Source organism: Cervus elaphus, chromosome 20, assembly GCF_910594005.1.
Source record: "Cervus elaphus chromosome 20, mCerEla1.1, whole genome shotgun sequence".
Lineage (NCBI taxonomy): Eukaryota > Metazoa > Chordata > Mammalia > Artiodactyla > Cervidae > Cervus > Cervus elaphus.
In genome coordinates this window covers 140,189,879-140,203,887 of record NC_057834.1, presented here as the reverse complement: position 1 = coordinate 140,203,887, position 14,009 = coordinate 140,189,879, and the positions used below count along the sequence as shown (strand labels likewise).

Below are 14,009 nucleotides of genomic sequence, written 5' to 3'. Positions count from 1 at the left end.
AACCACTCTGAAGAAAAAGTGATAGAGAATATTCCGTCGACGACAGCACCCAGGCGTAGCTTTCACGAGAAAAGCACAAAGCCGCAAGGGCAGCGTGGAGCACAGGCGTGGCCCTGTCTGAGACGTCAGTTCCTCCAAATTTAACACGATCCCAGTAAAACCCACATTTCTGCAACTGTAAGGTTCACTTGGAAAAACAAACAGGTGAGTAACAGCCGAGAAATCCAGGAAAGGAAAGTGAAAGAAGAGCAGGGTTCTCAGATCTGAAACTCCAGGTCCTTAAAGCAGTGGCATTAGCACATGAAAAGCCAGGAATAGGGCCCACAGGGAACTGCGGGCTCTTCCAGGTGGTCTGGGAAGTTTTAAGGTGGACCGGTCTCTCTCTCCCTGGGCTTCCATCAGTCCCAGCCCCGTTGGACGCAGGAGGAAAGCATGCCAGAACTTCATAGGGAGGGTGGAGATGGCTTCCCAAGGTGCTGGAGAGAGAAGATGGGGAAATTCAAGTGTAAACTGGGGGAAACCCTGCCGCGTGGGAGAAACATCCTCACCAGCACACTGGGGACAGTATTTGAATATCACGCAGGAGGCTAATACTCCAGTTACAGGAGACAGCAAGGTCAAAGATACAGGGGAAAGTAGGGGAGCAAATGACATGCACACGCCAGCCCTGCGTCGCATGTACACATGTGCACACAGGGAAAGGATGCTGATTTTCACTCAAAATAAGAAAACTGCAGGTCACAAGCACACGTGTGAACCAGCCAACGCGGAGAGCTTGCTCACACCCCAGGCGACTCTGCCGGGAAGAGGCCCTGGTGTCGAGGGTGGAGAAGGGCTGCTATTCAGCAGTTAGTGGAGTGTGCCCTGGGCGGGCGGGGGGGTGGGGTGGGCTGGCAGGAACGGAAGCCCCAGGGGTTCACATGCTGAGGGCAGACGGTGGGGAGGGAGGGGCGGCCAGGCCTGGACTCTGGGCGAACTGGCTCTGGGCCACCGTGAGCAGGGGGGACCCAGCCCAGGGTACAGAGCAGGCTGGAGCCCGGTCAGGAGCCGCGGGGCCACCTGAGCGTCAGAGACGCCACAGTGAACACTGAACATCTCCCTGGTTCACACTCTGAGCAGGATTAAAGACCACGCGTTCATACTGATACTAGAAAGATTTCAAAGACAAAAGAGCGGGCAGCGGGGGGCCGGAAGCGGCCCGGCCGCGGGCGGGCAGAGCCGGCGCCTGGCAGCCTAGCCCAGCTCAGCGAGACCGAGAGCGGCGCTCAGCGCTGCGCATCCGCCTTCCCGTAACGCGGCCCCGCGCCCCACTCACTTTTTCCGTCCCCGCTCGCCCCGGCGCCCGGCACCGCGCCCACCCCCACCCACGCGGCCCAGCGGGCCTGTCCCTGCAGCGGCGTCTGCGATGCTCCAGAGCTGCGGGGGGCGGGGGGCGGGGGGGGGGCGGGCGGCGGGGCGAGCCTCGCGGGGCTCCCCACCCCCCCGCTCGAGACCTCCCTGCGCGGCCAGCCGAGCCCACCCTGGAGCCCCTCTGCCCAGCAGGACACCCTCCCCCTCGCCCCCCGCTGGAGACCTCCCGGCAGGACACTCCTCTGCCTCGCTACCTGCACCCTCCTGGTCCAGTCTGCCGGGCTGGGGGTGGCGGGGGCAGCCAGCAGAGGAGCCCCAGGTCCCGGGGTCTGCTGGGGGAGGGTGGGGCTGTGGCCGAGGGTCTCCAAGGGAACCCAGCCTTGGCCACTGAGGCGGGACTGCCCTGGGGGCAGGACCTGGGACTTCAGCCGTAGTGGGTGGGCAGTCTGGTGTGGTCGGAGGCCCCGGTGGTCTGCGGTTTGGTGTGGACGGAGGTGTCTGCGGTCTGTGGTCCGGTGTGGATGGAGCGAGGCCCCTGCGGTCTGGATGAGGTTCCTACATGTTTGGAGGCTTCAGAATGTGGGACCCTCCTGAAGGCAGACACAGCAGTGTGGGGGACCCTTCCTGCGGCCCTGTACCTCGACCCAGATGGGCTGCCCCATCACGGACGGGGGGCCCGTGTTCATGATCCCTGAGCCCCCCACTGTGGTCTGGGGCACCCTGCACCCACCGCAGGTCAAGGCCGCCTCTGATGTGTCTCCCCCCAGCCCCACATCTCAGGCCCGGTGGTCTGAGCATCAGGAGGCACTCAGCCGCCCGCTCCTCGGGCAGGAAGAGGCCCTGGTGGCACTCACCACACGTCCAGGCATGTGGCCTCCAGCCTCTCGACCACCCTAGAGACGCAAGCCCCTGGTGGTCTGTCCGGTGGCCACGGGAGCCACACACCAGCCTCCCCAGGTCCCTTAACTCAACCCAGCCAGGGTCCCAGCTCCCTTAGACTCAGCTCCCACTGGTCCTTCGGGCAAATCGTGGCTGACCTGAGGACGTGGTCTGGGTGTGGGAGGGGGTCCCGTTTGGGGTCCCTGCCTTAGGTACAGCTGGCCCACTGTCCCCCAACCCACGGTGGCAAAATCCACAATTGTCTTCTCTTTTTATGTTTTTATATCACTCTGAATTCCAAAAACGAACTATCAAATTCTATTAATTAGTCATTTAAAACATTAATTAATTTTTAAAATTCTGTCCACCCGCATTCACAGCAGCGTTGTTTGCAGTAGTGACAAGATGGAAGCAACCCAGGTGTCCCGACTGATGAAGGATAAACAGAGTGTGGCCTGTCCACACGACGGACTATTATTCAGCCAAAACAGGAACGAAGTTCTGAGACGTGCTAACTGTGGATGGACTTTGAGAACACAATGCTCAGTGACATAGGCCAGACGGAAGGGGATGGACACCTGCAACCCGCTTACCTGCAGTGCTCAGAGCAGCCAAACCGTAAAGACCGAAAGCAGACTGGGAGTGCCAACAGGTGGGGACGAGATGGGGGGAGTTGGTGTCCGGCGGGGACGGTCTCGGTTTAGAAAGATGAAAAGTCTAGGGCTCCGGCCAGAGACTGCTTCCCAGCCTTCCCCCTGGCGTGGTGGAGGGGGGCCTGCAGAGGAGACACTCAGAGGCGCACACTCCCCTCCCCCACGGATCCACGCAGGGACAAGGGCAAGCACAAGGTCACGGTCACCTGGGAAGGGCAGGATGGACCACTGTGTACCCACCAAATGGGAATAAGGAAAAGAGTGTGCCAGACAACAGCCTTCTCATTTGTAGGAACAGCATGTGAACTACCACTCCTTATAAGAAAATAGTCTGCTATTATCTATTAAAATAAAAAACTATGGAGATTTTTGCTCAGTCACCCCCACAGTTGAGAAGCCATCCTGCAGAAATGAGAGTCTGTAAAGACAGACGTTCAAAGCGGCACACTGCAGCTGTGTCTGCAGCAGCAATAATAATCACAACAGAAGCCCTCTGCGTGCCCCCAGCAGGAAACAGCCTGGCCCAGGGCACGGCCCTGCTCTTGCGCCTGTAGAGCCAGCACTGAGAACGCACGGCCAGGATGTGAGTCTGTGCTGCTGTCTGGGCTCCACAGGAAACGGGCGCAGGACGGAGGTCTGGGGGCAAGGGAAGCGGCCCCACGCCAGCACCAGGCTGCAGGGACGGGCCCCATGCGCGGGCACACAGCCCAGCCCAGCCCAGCACCACCGCACGAGGGCCGTCAGCTACTAGACCACAGGCACGCAACCGCTCCAGTTGGCTGCAAAGAGATACACCTCTGTGATCTTCCAGTTTACCCCCTTCTGTGTGAGCCTCAGGAGGGGAGCAGGCTGCCGAAATCTTAAGGGCAGAAAGGGGTGGGGAGAGACTCTGAGTTGACTGATTAAAACAAGCACTTGTGGCCATTGAAATTGTTTTAATCACACGCAGTGGAAAACATTCAAAAAAGAACCATGTGGGAACCACCAAATGGATGGCATGCTGGTTTCTACCCCAACCTGTGAGGTCATCACAAGCCGCTGAGCCTCAATTTCCATATCTGGAAAATGGAAATAATACCCACTTCAGAGGGGCTTTGATTTTATTAAATGGAGTGGAACATACAAAGCATGTAACACACGGGAAACCTTGCAGATCTTTTCTCCTTTCGCCTCTGTGCACAGACGAAAAAGGAGCACAGCGCTGGAGTCCAGAAAGAGACAGAGGGAGAGAGAAAAGGAGAGAGACAGAGACAGAGACAGAGACGGGGAGGGGAGGGGAGGGAGGAGACACGCAGAGAGAAGACAGACAGACAGGGTGTTATCGTTCTGCTGGGCCCGACTCTGCGACCCGCCAGGCTCCTCTGTCTGTGGCAAGAATACAGGAGTGGGTGGCCTTTCCCTTCTCCAGAGAAACTTCCCAAGCCAGCAATCGAACCCAGGTCTCCTGCATGGCAGGCGGATTCATTATCATCTGAGCCACCAGGGAAGCCTGACCGAAGGGGCAGGAAGCAGTAACTTCTAGCCAGTTAATCCCAGCAGAGACAGGACTAGTGAGCTGGAAGAAAAGTCAAGAGAAACTAACCAGAATGAAGCACAGAGACAGAGAAGGATGGAAAACACACAGGAGAGAGTCAGACACATCCGCGAGCAGGGCAGCGTTCAGGCCCTTGGGCCCCAGAAGCGCTGCAACGGAGCCAGGCACCCAGCCAGCACCTGTCCGGGTTTCCTGCAGCCGCTGGGACGAACCCACAATGACACAGCTCTGGGTCCCGCTGTGCAGAGACGGAGCGTCCTCCGTCTGTCCTTCTTGAGGCCCCAGGAGGAAATCTGCTCGCAGTGTTTCCCAGGCCCCAGGGGCCACTGCAGTCCCCGGGTCCACGGCCAGCCTCCGTCTGCAAACCCAGCGCCACAGACCTGCTGCCCCTCCGACCTTCCGCCCTCCTTCTCAGAGCCCCTGGGGTAACAGCCGGCCTGCCCGTCAACCGAGGGTAATCCCCATCTCAAGGCCCTTAGTCTCGGTCATGGGGGCCCTTTGTCACAAAGCTCACAGGTTCCAGGCTGAGGACACTGACAGCTGAGGGAGCCTGGATCCTGTCTGCCGGACCTTACGCCTATTTCAGGCTGGAGGTCCTGCCGGTCCAGTGAGACCAGAAAGGGAAACAGAAGGAAAAACACCGGGGAGAAAATGACAAAACGGACAGTCTGAACCAGAAGCCCAGCAAGGCCCAACCCACCTGGGGACCGCGCCGCAGCCATGACAGAGCCAGGGATGGCCCAGGGGCCGGTCCATCGAGTCCGGGGAGGAAGGAGGCAGCCGGCAGAGCACAGGGCCATCCCGGAGGGCCCGGGTCGGAGCAGCCTGGGGTGCAGGGCAGCGGGCAGGTAGCAGAGGGGCAGCTCCTGAGGACTGGGGGCCCCAGGGAACAGGGAGTGGGCACTCCCCCCGGGACAGTCTCCCAGCTCTGCGAGCAGGGCCGAGGACCGGCACGACCCCCCGCAAGCCGACAGTGGGACCCAGGCCCAGAGAGTAGGGCGAGCTGGCCCAGATGAGCCACCCAAGACCAGGGCCTCGAGCCTCGGGCCCCAGACAGACCAGGCTCAGGCAGCGGCAGGCCTCAGTGCTGAGGGAGCTTTGGGGGGCCCCAGCCATCCTGAGCCCAGGGACTCTCCCCATGGCCTGTCTCCCTACCCAAGGGCGTCACACCCTAACCCAGGCCCGCAGCAACAGCTTGGACATCAGGGAGCCAGGACGGGGCCAGCCAAGGGAGCCGCAGCTCCGGGACGGCCAGGTCACAAGGGCCAGCTCTGCTCACTTGGGAGGCCTCTCACCCTGGCTGGCCTGAGTAGGTGGAGGGCTCACCCAGAAGCAGGAGCAGGAGGGTGGCCGTGTGCCTGCGGGGCCAGCTGGGATGCTGGACCGGGACTCAGAGGCATGATGGTCAGGGCCGGTCCAGGGCACCCAGGCAGGACAGCAGCGGTTTCACATGAGCAGTGGGTGTCAGTTGCCCCAGTTCTGGAGCCAGAAGCCCCCCATCAGGTGGCCCAGAGGTGTGCTCCCTCTCGAGGCTCCAGGGAGGGTCCCCCTGCCCCTCCACTGCTGGTGGCTCCGGGCATCCGAGTACCTGTGCCAGGCTGCTGCAGTCCTGGCCTCATCCCCACAGGGCTCCCCGGACTGTCCTCTCCCCCTGTAAGGGTGCTCCCCCAACCGTCCTCTCCCCCCGTGAGGGTGCTCCCCCGACCATCCTCTCCCCCTGTAAGAGTGCTCCCCTGACCATCCTCTCCTCTTGTAAGGGTGCTCCCCCGACCGTCCTATCCCCCTGTGAGGGTACTCCCCCAACCGTCCCCTCCCCTCCGTGAGGATGCTCGCTCCTGCCGACCCCCTCTCAGTCCTGATTTCAGCTGTGTCTGCACACACCCTCCTGCTGCCATACAAGTCACAAGCTGAGATTCAGGGTGGCTCTGGGGGCATGAATCAGTGCAGAGGGGAGTGCAGGACACCAGCCACATGCACCTGTGTGCCTCCAGAGAGCCCCACCTGCCCTCTGTGCTGGTTTCTGGGGCTTAAACCTGAAAACAGAAAAGTGGCCTCAAGCCACTGCCCCAAAGCAGCAGGTAGAAGGGGTGTCCTTCCAGGGGCACTGAGGCTGCTCAGGGGTGGGGGTCACCTGGTGTACATGCTCAAGGCTCTAGGGTGCCCCAGACCTCCATCCAACCACTGCCTGGAGCCCGGGGGTGACCCCAGAAAGGGGGTGGCCCCTGCAGGGGGCTGACAGTGAAGGCAGCAATGGGGGCCCTTCTGGCTCCCAAGAGACTGGCTGTCCTGAGTTCCCTGGGGACCCCTGGGCCCTCCGCTGCTCCGAGGCCTCCTGGACACCCCCAGCGTTGGGAATAGAGTGCAAGACGGTCATGCTGGCCCAGAAGCCAGCCTAAGGAAGCAAAGGACGCCCCAGAGGTGCTCACCACGCGCGACTGGCCACCAGGGAAACCGACCAGCCCAGAAGGTCCCTGCAGGGCCCGAAACGGGGCCGACGGGGAGGGTAGTGAATGGCAAGCTAAATGAAGTCACGCTTCGCAAAAAGAATTTCTTCAAGAAAGAAATGCCAAAAAGATAATCATAGTTGTGGGGGGAGCAAGGGAATCTGTGTGCATCGCTTTTTTGTTTTCCAAATTTTCTACGAGTGTATTTTATTTTTATAACCAGAAAGTAAAATATTGCAAAGAAGAGGAAACCGAAAGATGCTGGGCGGGGACCCAGCCAGGGCGGGCAGCTGCCCCGCCCCGCCCCGCCCCTCCAGGCGGCTGCCCCGCCCCCGCCCCTCCAGGCAGCTGGCCGGCCCGGGGGAGTTTGGCTAAGGCAGGCAGACCCCGCAATGGGATCGGGGGTGTCTAGAGCCCTGCGGACCCTCCCCAGGCTTCGAAGTAGAAAGAACTGAGGAGAGACGCCCCTGGACAGATACGCAGGATCCCTTTATTTCTCGTTCATAAGCCAGAAGGTCGTGAGCCGAGCAAGATTAAAGAGGAAGACCGTACCGACAACCGAGCCCCGTGTGCTCCACTAAGGGTCCCCGTGCCCCCTCCCACCCCAGGCCCCCAGCCCGCGGTCAGCCTTGGGAAGAGGCCTGCGCGGGTCACCTGGGGACAGCCCCCTGCCCACGGGACCTCTGCCCCCGCCTCCCAGCGGCCGCCGCCCCGTCCTCCTCCTTGCCCCTCCTGGGCACCAGGGGCCCATCAGGAGGGCTGGCAGTGCCCCGCAGGCTTGTCTCCAGGGCCGGGGTGCCCCCCGCCCAGCCTCACGTTCTCCAGGACCTCCCTCAGGGAAAACATGCAGAAGGAGATCTCCTCGTAGGAGACCCTGGCCCCACTCTCGAACAGACAGGCAAAGGTGAGGATCCCCCCGGGGGCAGGCCCGATGGATGCCAGGTCCGAGTAGCCACTGGGGCCCTCGTGGATGACCCAGGGCTCCGTCCAGCTGTGGGGGTCCAGCGGGGACCGGCTCAGGCGGATGCCCATGTGGAGCCGAGCCCTGCGCCCCACGGGGTGGGAATACAGCAACCACGTGGGGCTCTGCGACAAAGCTGCAGGGGGTCCCAGGAGCGCCAAGGCCCGGGAGCCCCTGTTCTCACCAGATTCCCAGGGGCCAGGCTCCCCGGGGCCGTCGCCACAGCCCTCCGTAGCACCCAGCCCCCCGCCCCCGGGGGTGCCCTCCTCTGGGACATCCTGGGCCCCAGGACAGAGGTGTGGTAAGCGGAGGGGGTTGCTGGTGCCCATCGACCACCCCTCATCCTCCCAGCCGCTGGCAGGCGGGGCTGGGAAGCCCACGATGCTACCCTGGCAGCCCCGGGCGGTCTCGGCCAGGGCGGGCACCAGCTCCCCAGGGAGGAAGGAGGTGCCCTCGTCCACGCTGAGGGCCTGCACGCGGCTGCCCAGCGGGCTCCGAGCGTTGCAGTAGAGAACGCCGTCGGCCTGCCCGCCATCCACTGCAGCCAGCTGGCACTCGCCTGAGGGCAGGCTGGGCACGAGGCCCCCGTGCTGCCAGGTGCGGCCGTGGTCGTCGCTGTAGAAGGCGAAGGACTGGGGACGGGTCCTGCAGATCCGGCCGAAGCACTCCCGCCGGACCACATGGTAGGTGTAGGCCGGCACCAGCAGGCGGCCAGAGCGCAGCTGGACACCGTGGCCTGGCCCCACGGCAAACGTGGCCCAGTCTGCAGGAAGGAGGGGCCAGGGGTCACCCCAGGAGGGGACGGCTGTGGCCGCAGGCAGGCAGCACCACCACCCCGGGGGACGGGGAGGGTGGGGGCCAGGGCCTCTGATTAGGGGACTGCTCAGGAGGAAGCCCCCACCCTCCGCTCCTCCGCCCCCCACACCCAGGCTGGACTACGAGCCTAGGCAGCCCCAGGCTGAGCTCTCAGCGGGTCAGCAGGTGGCCAGTCCCTGAGCACAGATGTATGGCCACTGGTGGTGCCAGGTGACCCAGCGTGTCTAGGCAGAGGGGCAGCTGAGGGCTGAAAGGTCTGGGCAGCCCCTCCTAGCAATGGGATCGAGTCCTCTGGGGTGGGGTCCACACCAGCAGAGAGCTCCCACCTGCTAGAGTGAGTGACCCCTGAGTCAGCACCCACAAGCCAGGGGCAGGGTGGCTCCAGAGGGCAATGGTGGTCAGCCCTCAGGGAACCGACAGCAAGAACACAGGAAAGCTCTGGGGTCAAGCCAACCTACCCGGCTGCAACCCTGGCAAGGAGGGGCGGGGGCGGGGCTTAGGGCGGGGCTTAGGGCGGGGAGGCCAAGGAGAAAGGAGTAAGAGAGTGACCGTCCGGGGCTTCGGGCCAGCAGGCTCAGCGCCGGGACAGAGGCTCAGGAAGGCGACGAGCCCTCGGGGCGCCGGGCTGAGGGTCCCAGGAGCCCGCAGGGCACGGGGCTGAGGGTCCCAGGCACAAGGGCCAGACGGCGGAGCAGGCGGTGTGGGCGGCACTGAGGCTGGGAGCGGGGCGAGGCGGGTCCTCCAGCCCAACACCCCCCACCAGCCCCGGGTGCACACGCCGCCCCCTCCCGGCTCAGACACCCCGCCCCTCGCCCCTTCGGAGGCCCGGCCGCGCCCACCTACCCTCCTCGGCGCTGCCCACCGCCTCCGCCGTGAGGTCCCGCGCGCCGCCCCAACTGCGCCCCGCGTCCCGGCTGGTCACGCAGCAGAGGCGTGCGGCGTTCCTGCCCGCGGCGATCTGCGCGGCCTCGGGGGTGCGGCCACGCACGGCGATGAAGAAGAGGAAGACGGTGGCCGTGCGCGCGTCGTGCACGGGGCAGGGGTTCATGGAGCGGTGCTCGTCCAGGGCCGCCGTCCCAAGCACCCGCGGGGCGCCCCACTGCGGAGTGGAGCCGAGCCTCAGTCCCACGTCCGTCCGTCCGCGCGGCCCCTGAACTCGCCCCCCAGCGCGCTCACCCGCACGGAGCCCCCGGCCAGCGTGCCGGTCCTCTGCACCAGACGGTGGGCGTGGGCGTCGTCGGGGCTGAGCCTCTGCTCCGCGAAAGCCAGCAGGGTGGGCCCGGGGGGCACAGACAGCAGCGCGGGCACGCGGTAGGTCAGGCCCGTCCGCTCGCGCTGGAAGAGGACGGTCCGCGCGGGGACGCGCGGGGTCCCCATGCTCTGCGGGCAGGGGCGAGGACCCAGGGTCAGCGGGTCAGCGGCGGGGGAGTCCTCCAGGCTCCTCGCTGGTCCCTCCAGATGGGTGAGGGTTTTCTGCAGATGCCGGTGTCCCACCCACCTTCCCTGTGCCAACCCCAGAGACCGCCCTGTCCCAGGCCCCCTCACCGCCCCGCCCTCCAGTCCAGGACAGCCCCTCCCCGAGGACACTGCAGCTCAAATGTCTTCCTCTCCTCAGCATCACCCAGGGAGAGGGAGTTGGTTGGTGTCAGAGCCCCTGGACCCTGCCCACCCACGTGCTTGACTCCATCACAGCGCCGGCCCAGCAGGAGGCTGCTAAGGGGACAGTCAGACCCAAGGGTTTTGAATAAGGATGGGCTCAGCATCCCCAGACAGAGGCCCCTCGACCACAGGAGCCGTGCAGACACCACATGCAGACGAGGCCACGAAGGGACACGAAGCTTGCTCACCTGCCCCACACGCTGGCCCGAGGCTTTTTGGAGGAAGACAGCCATGCTGCTGTTTTCAGACTGGGGTCCGCGGGGCCAGAGGACTCGGGAGAGTGGCCAAGAGAAGTAGGGGCTGCCTGCAGACCCAAGAGAGGGCCCCAGCTGGTCTCCTGCACATAAAGGTCCCACACTCCAGGCCCCAGCGGGGGAGGGGACCTGCCACCCCGCCCCCTTAGGCTCCTGAGCAAGGCTGGGGATGCTGGAGGCCCAGTAGAGATGCCCCTACCAATAGGCACCCCAAATAGCTCACACGTGTACCCGCAAGAGAACTAGGGGTGGTACAGGCTAGTGGGGGTAGTGAGAGGGACCCCAAAGAGGCCAGAGAGGTCACCACTCTGTGGCCCTGCCCTGCCCTGCCCGCTCCAGGCAGAAAGGAGTCGAAGTGGGGTCGATGGTCTGCTCTCAGGGGCAGGGCTTTGAACTTGAAAAGCAGAGGCTCCCACACAGGGGTGGAGGAAGATCCATGTCCGCCATGACGGGCCCCCAGAAGCGGGAGCATACTTAGGGGAGAAGCCAGGCTGGGAGTGCAGTGAAGAAAGGGGGGCCTCCCAGAGCCGAAACCCAGAGGGGAGGCGCAGGGGAGACTGCCACCCGGGGCACTGGCTGCCCCCAACAGGAGGGAGCGCCTCTGGGTTCAGCCACCATGCAGAGGGGCCCCTTCCGCAAGGCCGTCTGACCACAGCGCAGGCCCCAACGGCCCCTGCTCTGGGCCCCCAGCCCCACAAAGCCTGAATCCCTAAACCTTGGCTGGTCTCCCAGCCCTGCTCGCCCACAGGCCAGACTCCTGCAGGGATGACAGAGTGGCCTGGGCAGCCTTTGCGGGGGCTGCCCCCCTCCCAGGAGGATGCACCTGAAGGAGGCTTGCGAGGGCGGGGCCTCGGATGGGCTTCCCTGGGCCACACAGGATCTGGCTACCTGCACAGAGCTGGGGGGCTCGGGCCGCACCCAGGGACAGGATGGAGTCCGCTTCCTTCCCCACAGCACAGAGGGGTCCCGGGGCTGCAACGTGAGCGGGGGGTCTGAGCAGTGGAGGCCTGAGGGCCAGACACGCAGCGGTGACCAGATCAGGTGCTGAGGCGAGGTAGTCCCGGCACAGCGAGGCCAGCGCATCCAAGGACACAGTCGGGATGGAGAGTGGGGCGACCAGGACGAACGCACACACTTCCATGCCTGACTTCCCCCAGGCAGACATACACGTCCAGCCGGGTCCACCTCTGCCCAGGACCGCCTGCCCCTGGGAGGCTCACGGGCAGCCGGCCCCGCCCCCACTGAGCCCTGCAGACCCCGCCCCACTGAGCCCTGCAGACCCCGCCCGCACTGAGCCCTGCAGACCCCGCCCCACTGAGCCCTGCAGACCCCGCCCCCACTGAGCCCTGCAGACCCCGCCCCACTGAGCCCTGCAGACCCCGCCCCACTGAGCCCTGCAGACCCCGCCCCCACTCAGCCCTGAAGACCCCGCCTCACTCCAGGCCCGCCCACCCTCCGCCTGGGGTCGGTGCCAGAAGAGGGGCTCCCTGCGTCCTGGAAGCCCCGGGCCACCCCGCTCTGCATGCAAAGGGCGATTGTGCCGCAGCAGGAAGCAGGTGCCGGTGCTGCGTGCCCCGCAGGCTGCAGGGACACAAGGGGACATTCTCTCCCCTGGGGTCCCCGCGGAGCCTGTGCCAGCAGAAGCAGGCGGCGCGGGCCCCGCCCCCGCTGCGGGCCCAGGCAGCGGGAATGGAGGGTCCAAAGGCCCGCTGGCCAGTGAGCCCCCTGCACAGAGCGGGCGGTGCTGCAGGCCAGGGGACCCGGGCCAGGCCCTGGGTCCCTGCAGAGCGAGTCCCGGGGGGGGGGGGGGGTGCTCAATCTAGGCTGAGGAGCAGGGCCTCCAGCTCACAGGCCTGCCGGGTTGGGCCAGTGCGGCAGGCTCCAGGCGTCTGGCACCACCAGGATGGCTGTGCCCCGGCGTTCAGGGGAGACAGCGCCCATCCTCCCTCCCCAGCGTGGACCTCCCCAGGGGCGATGCATCACAGAGGGGGAGACAAGGCCTGGGGAGGAGAAGGGACCTCCACGACAGTCTGGTCCCCTGGCCCTGGACCCTGGGGGCTGGGAGCCCCTGGGGGTCACTGTGTCCAGGCAGGGCCTGCCCTGCAGTCCCACAGCCAGTCCTGTCTGGGCCCCACCCTGGAGCTTGAGCCAGCCCAGCCCCCTGCCCACACCCTCTAGGCCGGCAACGGCACACTCACAGGAGAAGGTCACAGGCCCTTTGCACTCAAGACAGGCAGACCTGGCTGTCCCCTCACGATGGGTCTCCAGTCTAACCCAGGTGTCCGGGGCCCTGTCCAGGGCGAGGCCTCAATTATAGACACTCCTGCCTGCTGAAGCGTCACCTCCAGTCCATGTGAGCAGCAATGCCCACTGGGCCCTGACACCCAGTCGACAACCATCCCATCATCTAAACCTACCTTGGGGCCCTTCAGGAAATCGTCCCATGGAGGAAGGGACCCTGGTCCACAAGCCCATCGCCCCCACCCCGAAGAGGGGCAGGTCCCGAGCCCCAGGGCCAGGGTATGGGTGAGCGGAGAGGGACTCACCAGGCTGGCAGACCAGCTGCAGGGTGGCCGCAGGAGCGCCTGCCTCTCTGACCCACTCCCGGGCAGAGACAGACCCCACTGTGTGGCCAGGAGCCGGACGCTGGCCACAGCCCAGGGCTGCGTCAGGGCCCAGGACCGTCCCGCCAGCTGTGTGGCTTTGGCGTGACAGAGAGCGGGCGGGGTTGGTGAAAGGGCCCACGGGAGGGGCCGCATCAGGATGGGGCCGCCCAGGGCCCCCCTCTGCTGACCGACCGGCCTCCCCCTGGGCGCTCATCCTCCAGCAAGGCCGTGCAGGGCTACGGCTGACCTCCCTGGGGGGCTCGGTGTGGCGGCCCAGAGATGCTTCCCATGAAGAGGCGAGTGAGTGCTCTGTGGTCCTTCGCACCCCCCGCCCCCGGCCCCCAGGGTGCCCCCACCGGGCTGCAGCCCCCGTCCTGCCCCGTGTCTGGGCTGCCTTCTCCTCACCATGGCCACAGCGGGTCACCAGAGCCGGGCCCCCGCGGCCTGAGGGGGTGGGGCGGCACTGTGGCGCCCCCTCTGCAGAGCGGGCTGAGACCTGGCGCACATCACTCTGCCCACCCCAGGGGCCCCGGGATGTCCCCAGCGGGCAGCCAGCACCCACATAAAAGCCCAAGGGTCTGCAGTGAGCGGAAAGGGGAAGACAGGTGTTAAGGAAGCGTTAGCACGGCCTGGCGTCTCTAGAGCCCATCCGAACTGGAAGGGAGGGCCAAGCTCTGTCCCTGGCCCCCAGCCACCAGCCACAGTTCACCAGTTCCCTCGGAGAACCCAGGCCCAGGGACACGGGCCTCCAAGCCCCTGCATCGCCTGTTCAGCGGCACGGGACAGGGTGCCTGGGGGCCATGGAAGGAGGCCGCCCCCCCCTCCACATACACACTCACACACACACACATGC

The 14,009-nt window shown here is 65.0% G+C and overlaps 1 protein-coding gene across 3 annotated transcripts; it reads right to left on the bottom strand.

Annotated features, from left to right (window-relative positions):
- Positions 1 to 7,354: 7,354 nt before the first annotated feature.
- NEU4 (neuraminidase 4) lies at positions 7,355 to 13,146 on the bottom strand. Of its 3 annotated transcripts, XM_043877830.1 has the most exons (6): positions 13,097 to 13,146; positions 12,749 to 12,840; positions 10,485 to 10,600; positions 9,814 to 10,017; positions 9,481 to 9,736; positions 7,355 to 8,584 (listed from the first exon to the last, which is right to left on the bottom strand). In XM_043877830.1, exons 3-6 carry the CDS (start codon positions 10,527 to 10,529, stop codon positions 7,611 to 7,613), a joined length of 1,479 nt encoding a protein of 492 aa, XP_043733765.1. In that variant the 5' UTR covers positions 10,530 to 10,600; positions 12,749 to 12,840; positions 13,097 to 13,146; the 3' UTR covers positions 7,355 to 7,610. The 3 variants fall into 3 exon arrangements, with proteins under 3 accessions (XP_043733765.1, XP_043733767.1, XP_043733766.1); XM_043877832.1 differs by lacking the exon at positions 12,749 to 12,840 and having other exon boundaries at positions 10,485 to 10,633; positions 13,097 to 13,142; XM_043877831.1 differs by lacking the exon at positions 12,749 to 12,840 and having other exon boundaries at positions 13,097 to 13,130.
- Between the last annotated feature and the right edge of the window lie 863 nt (positions 13,147 to 14,009).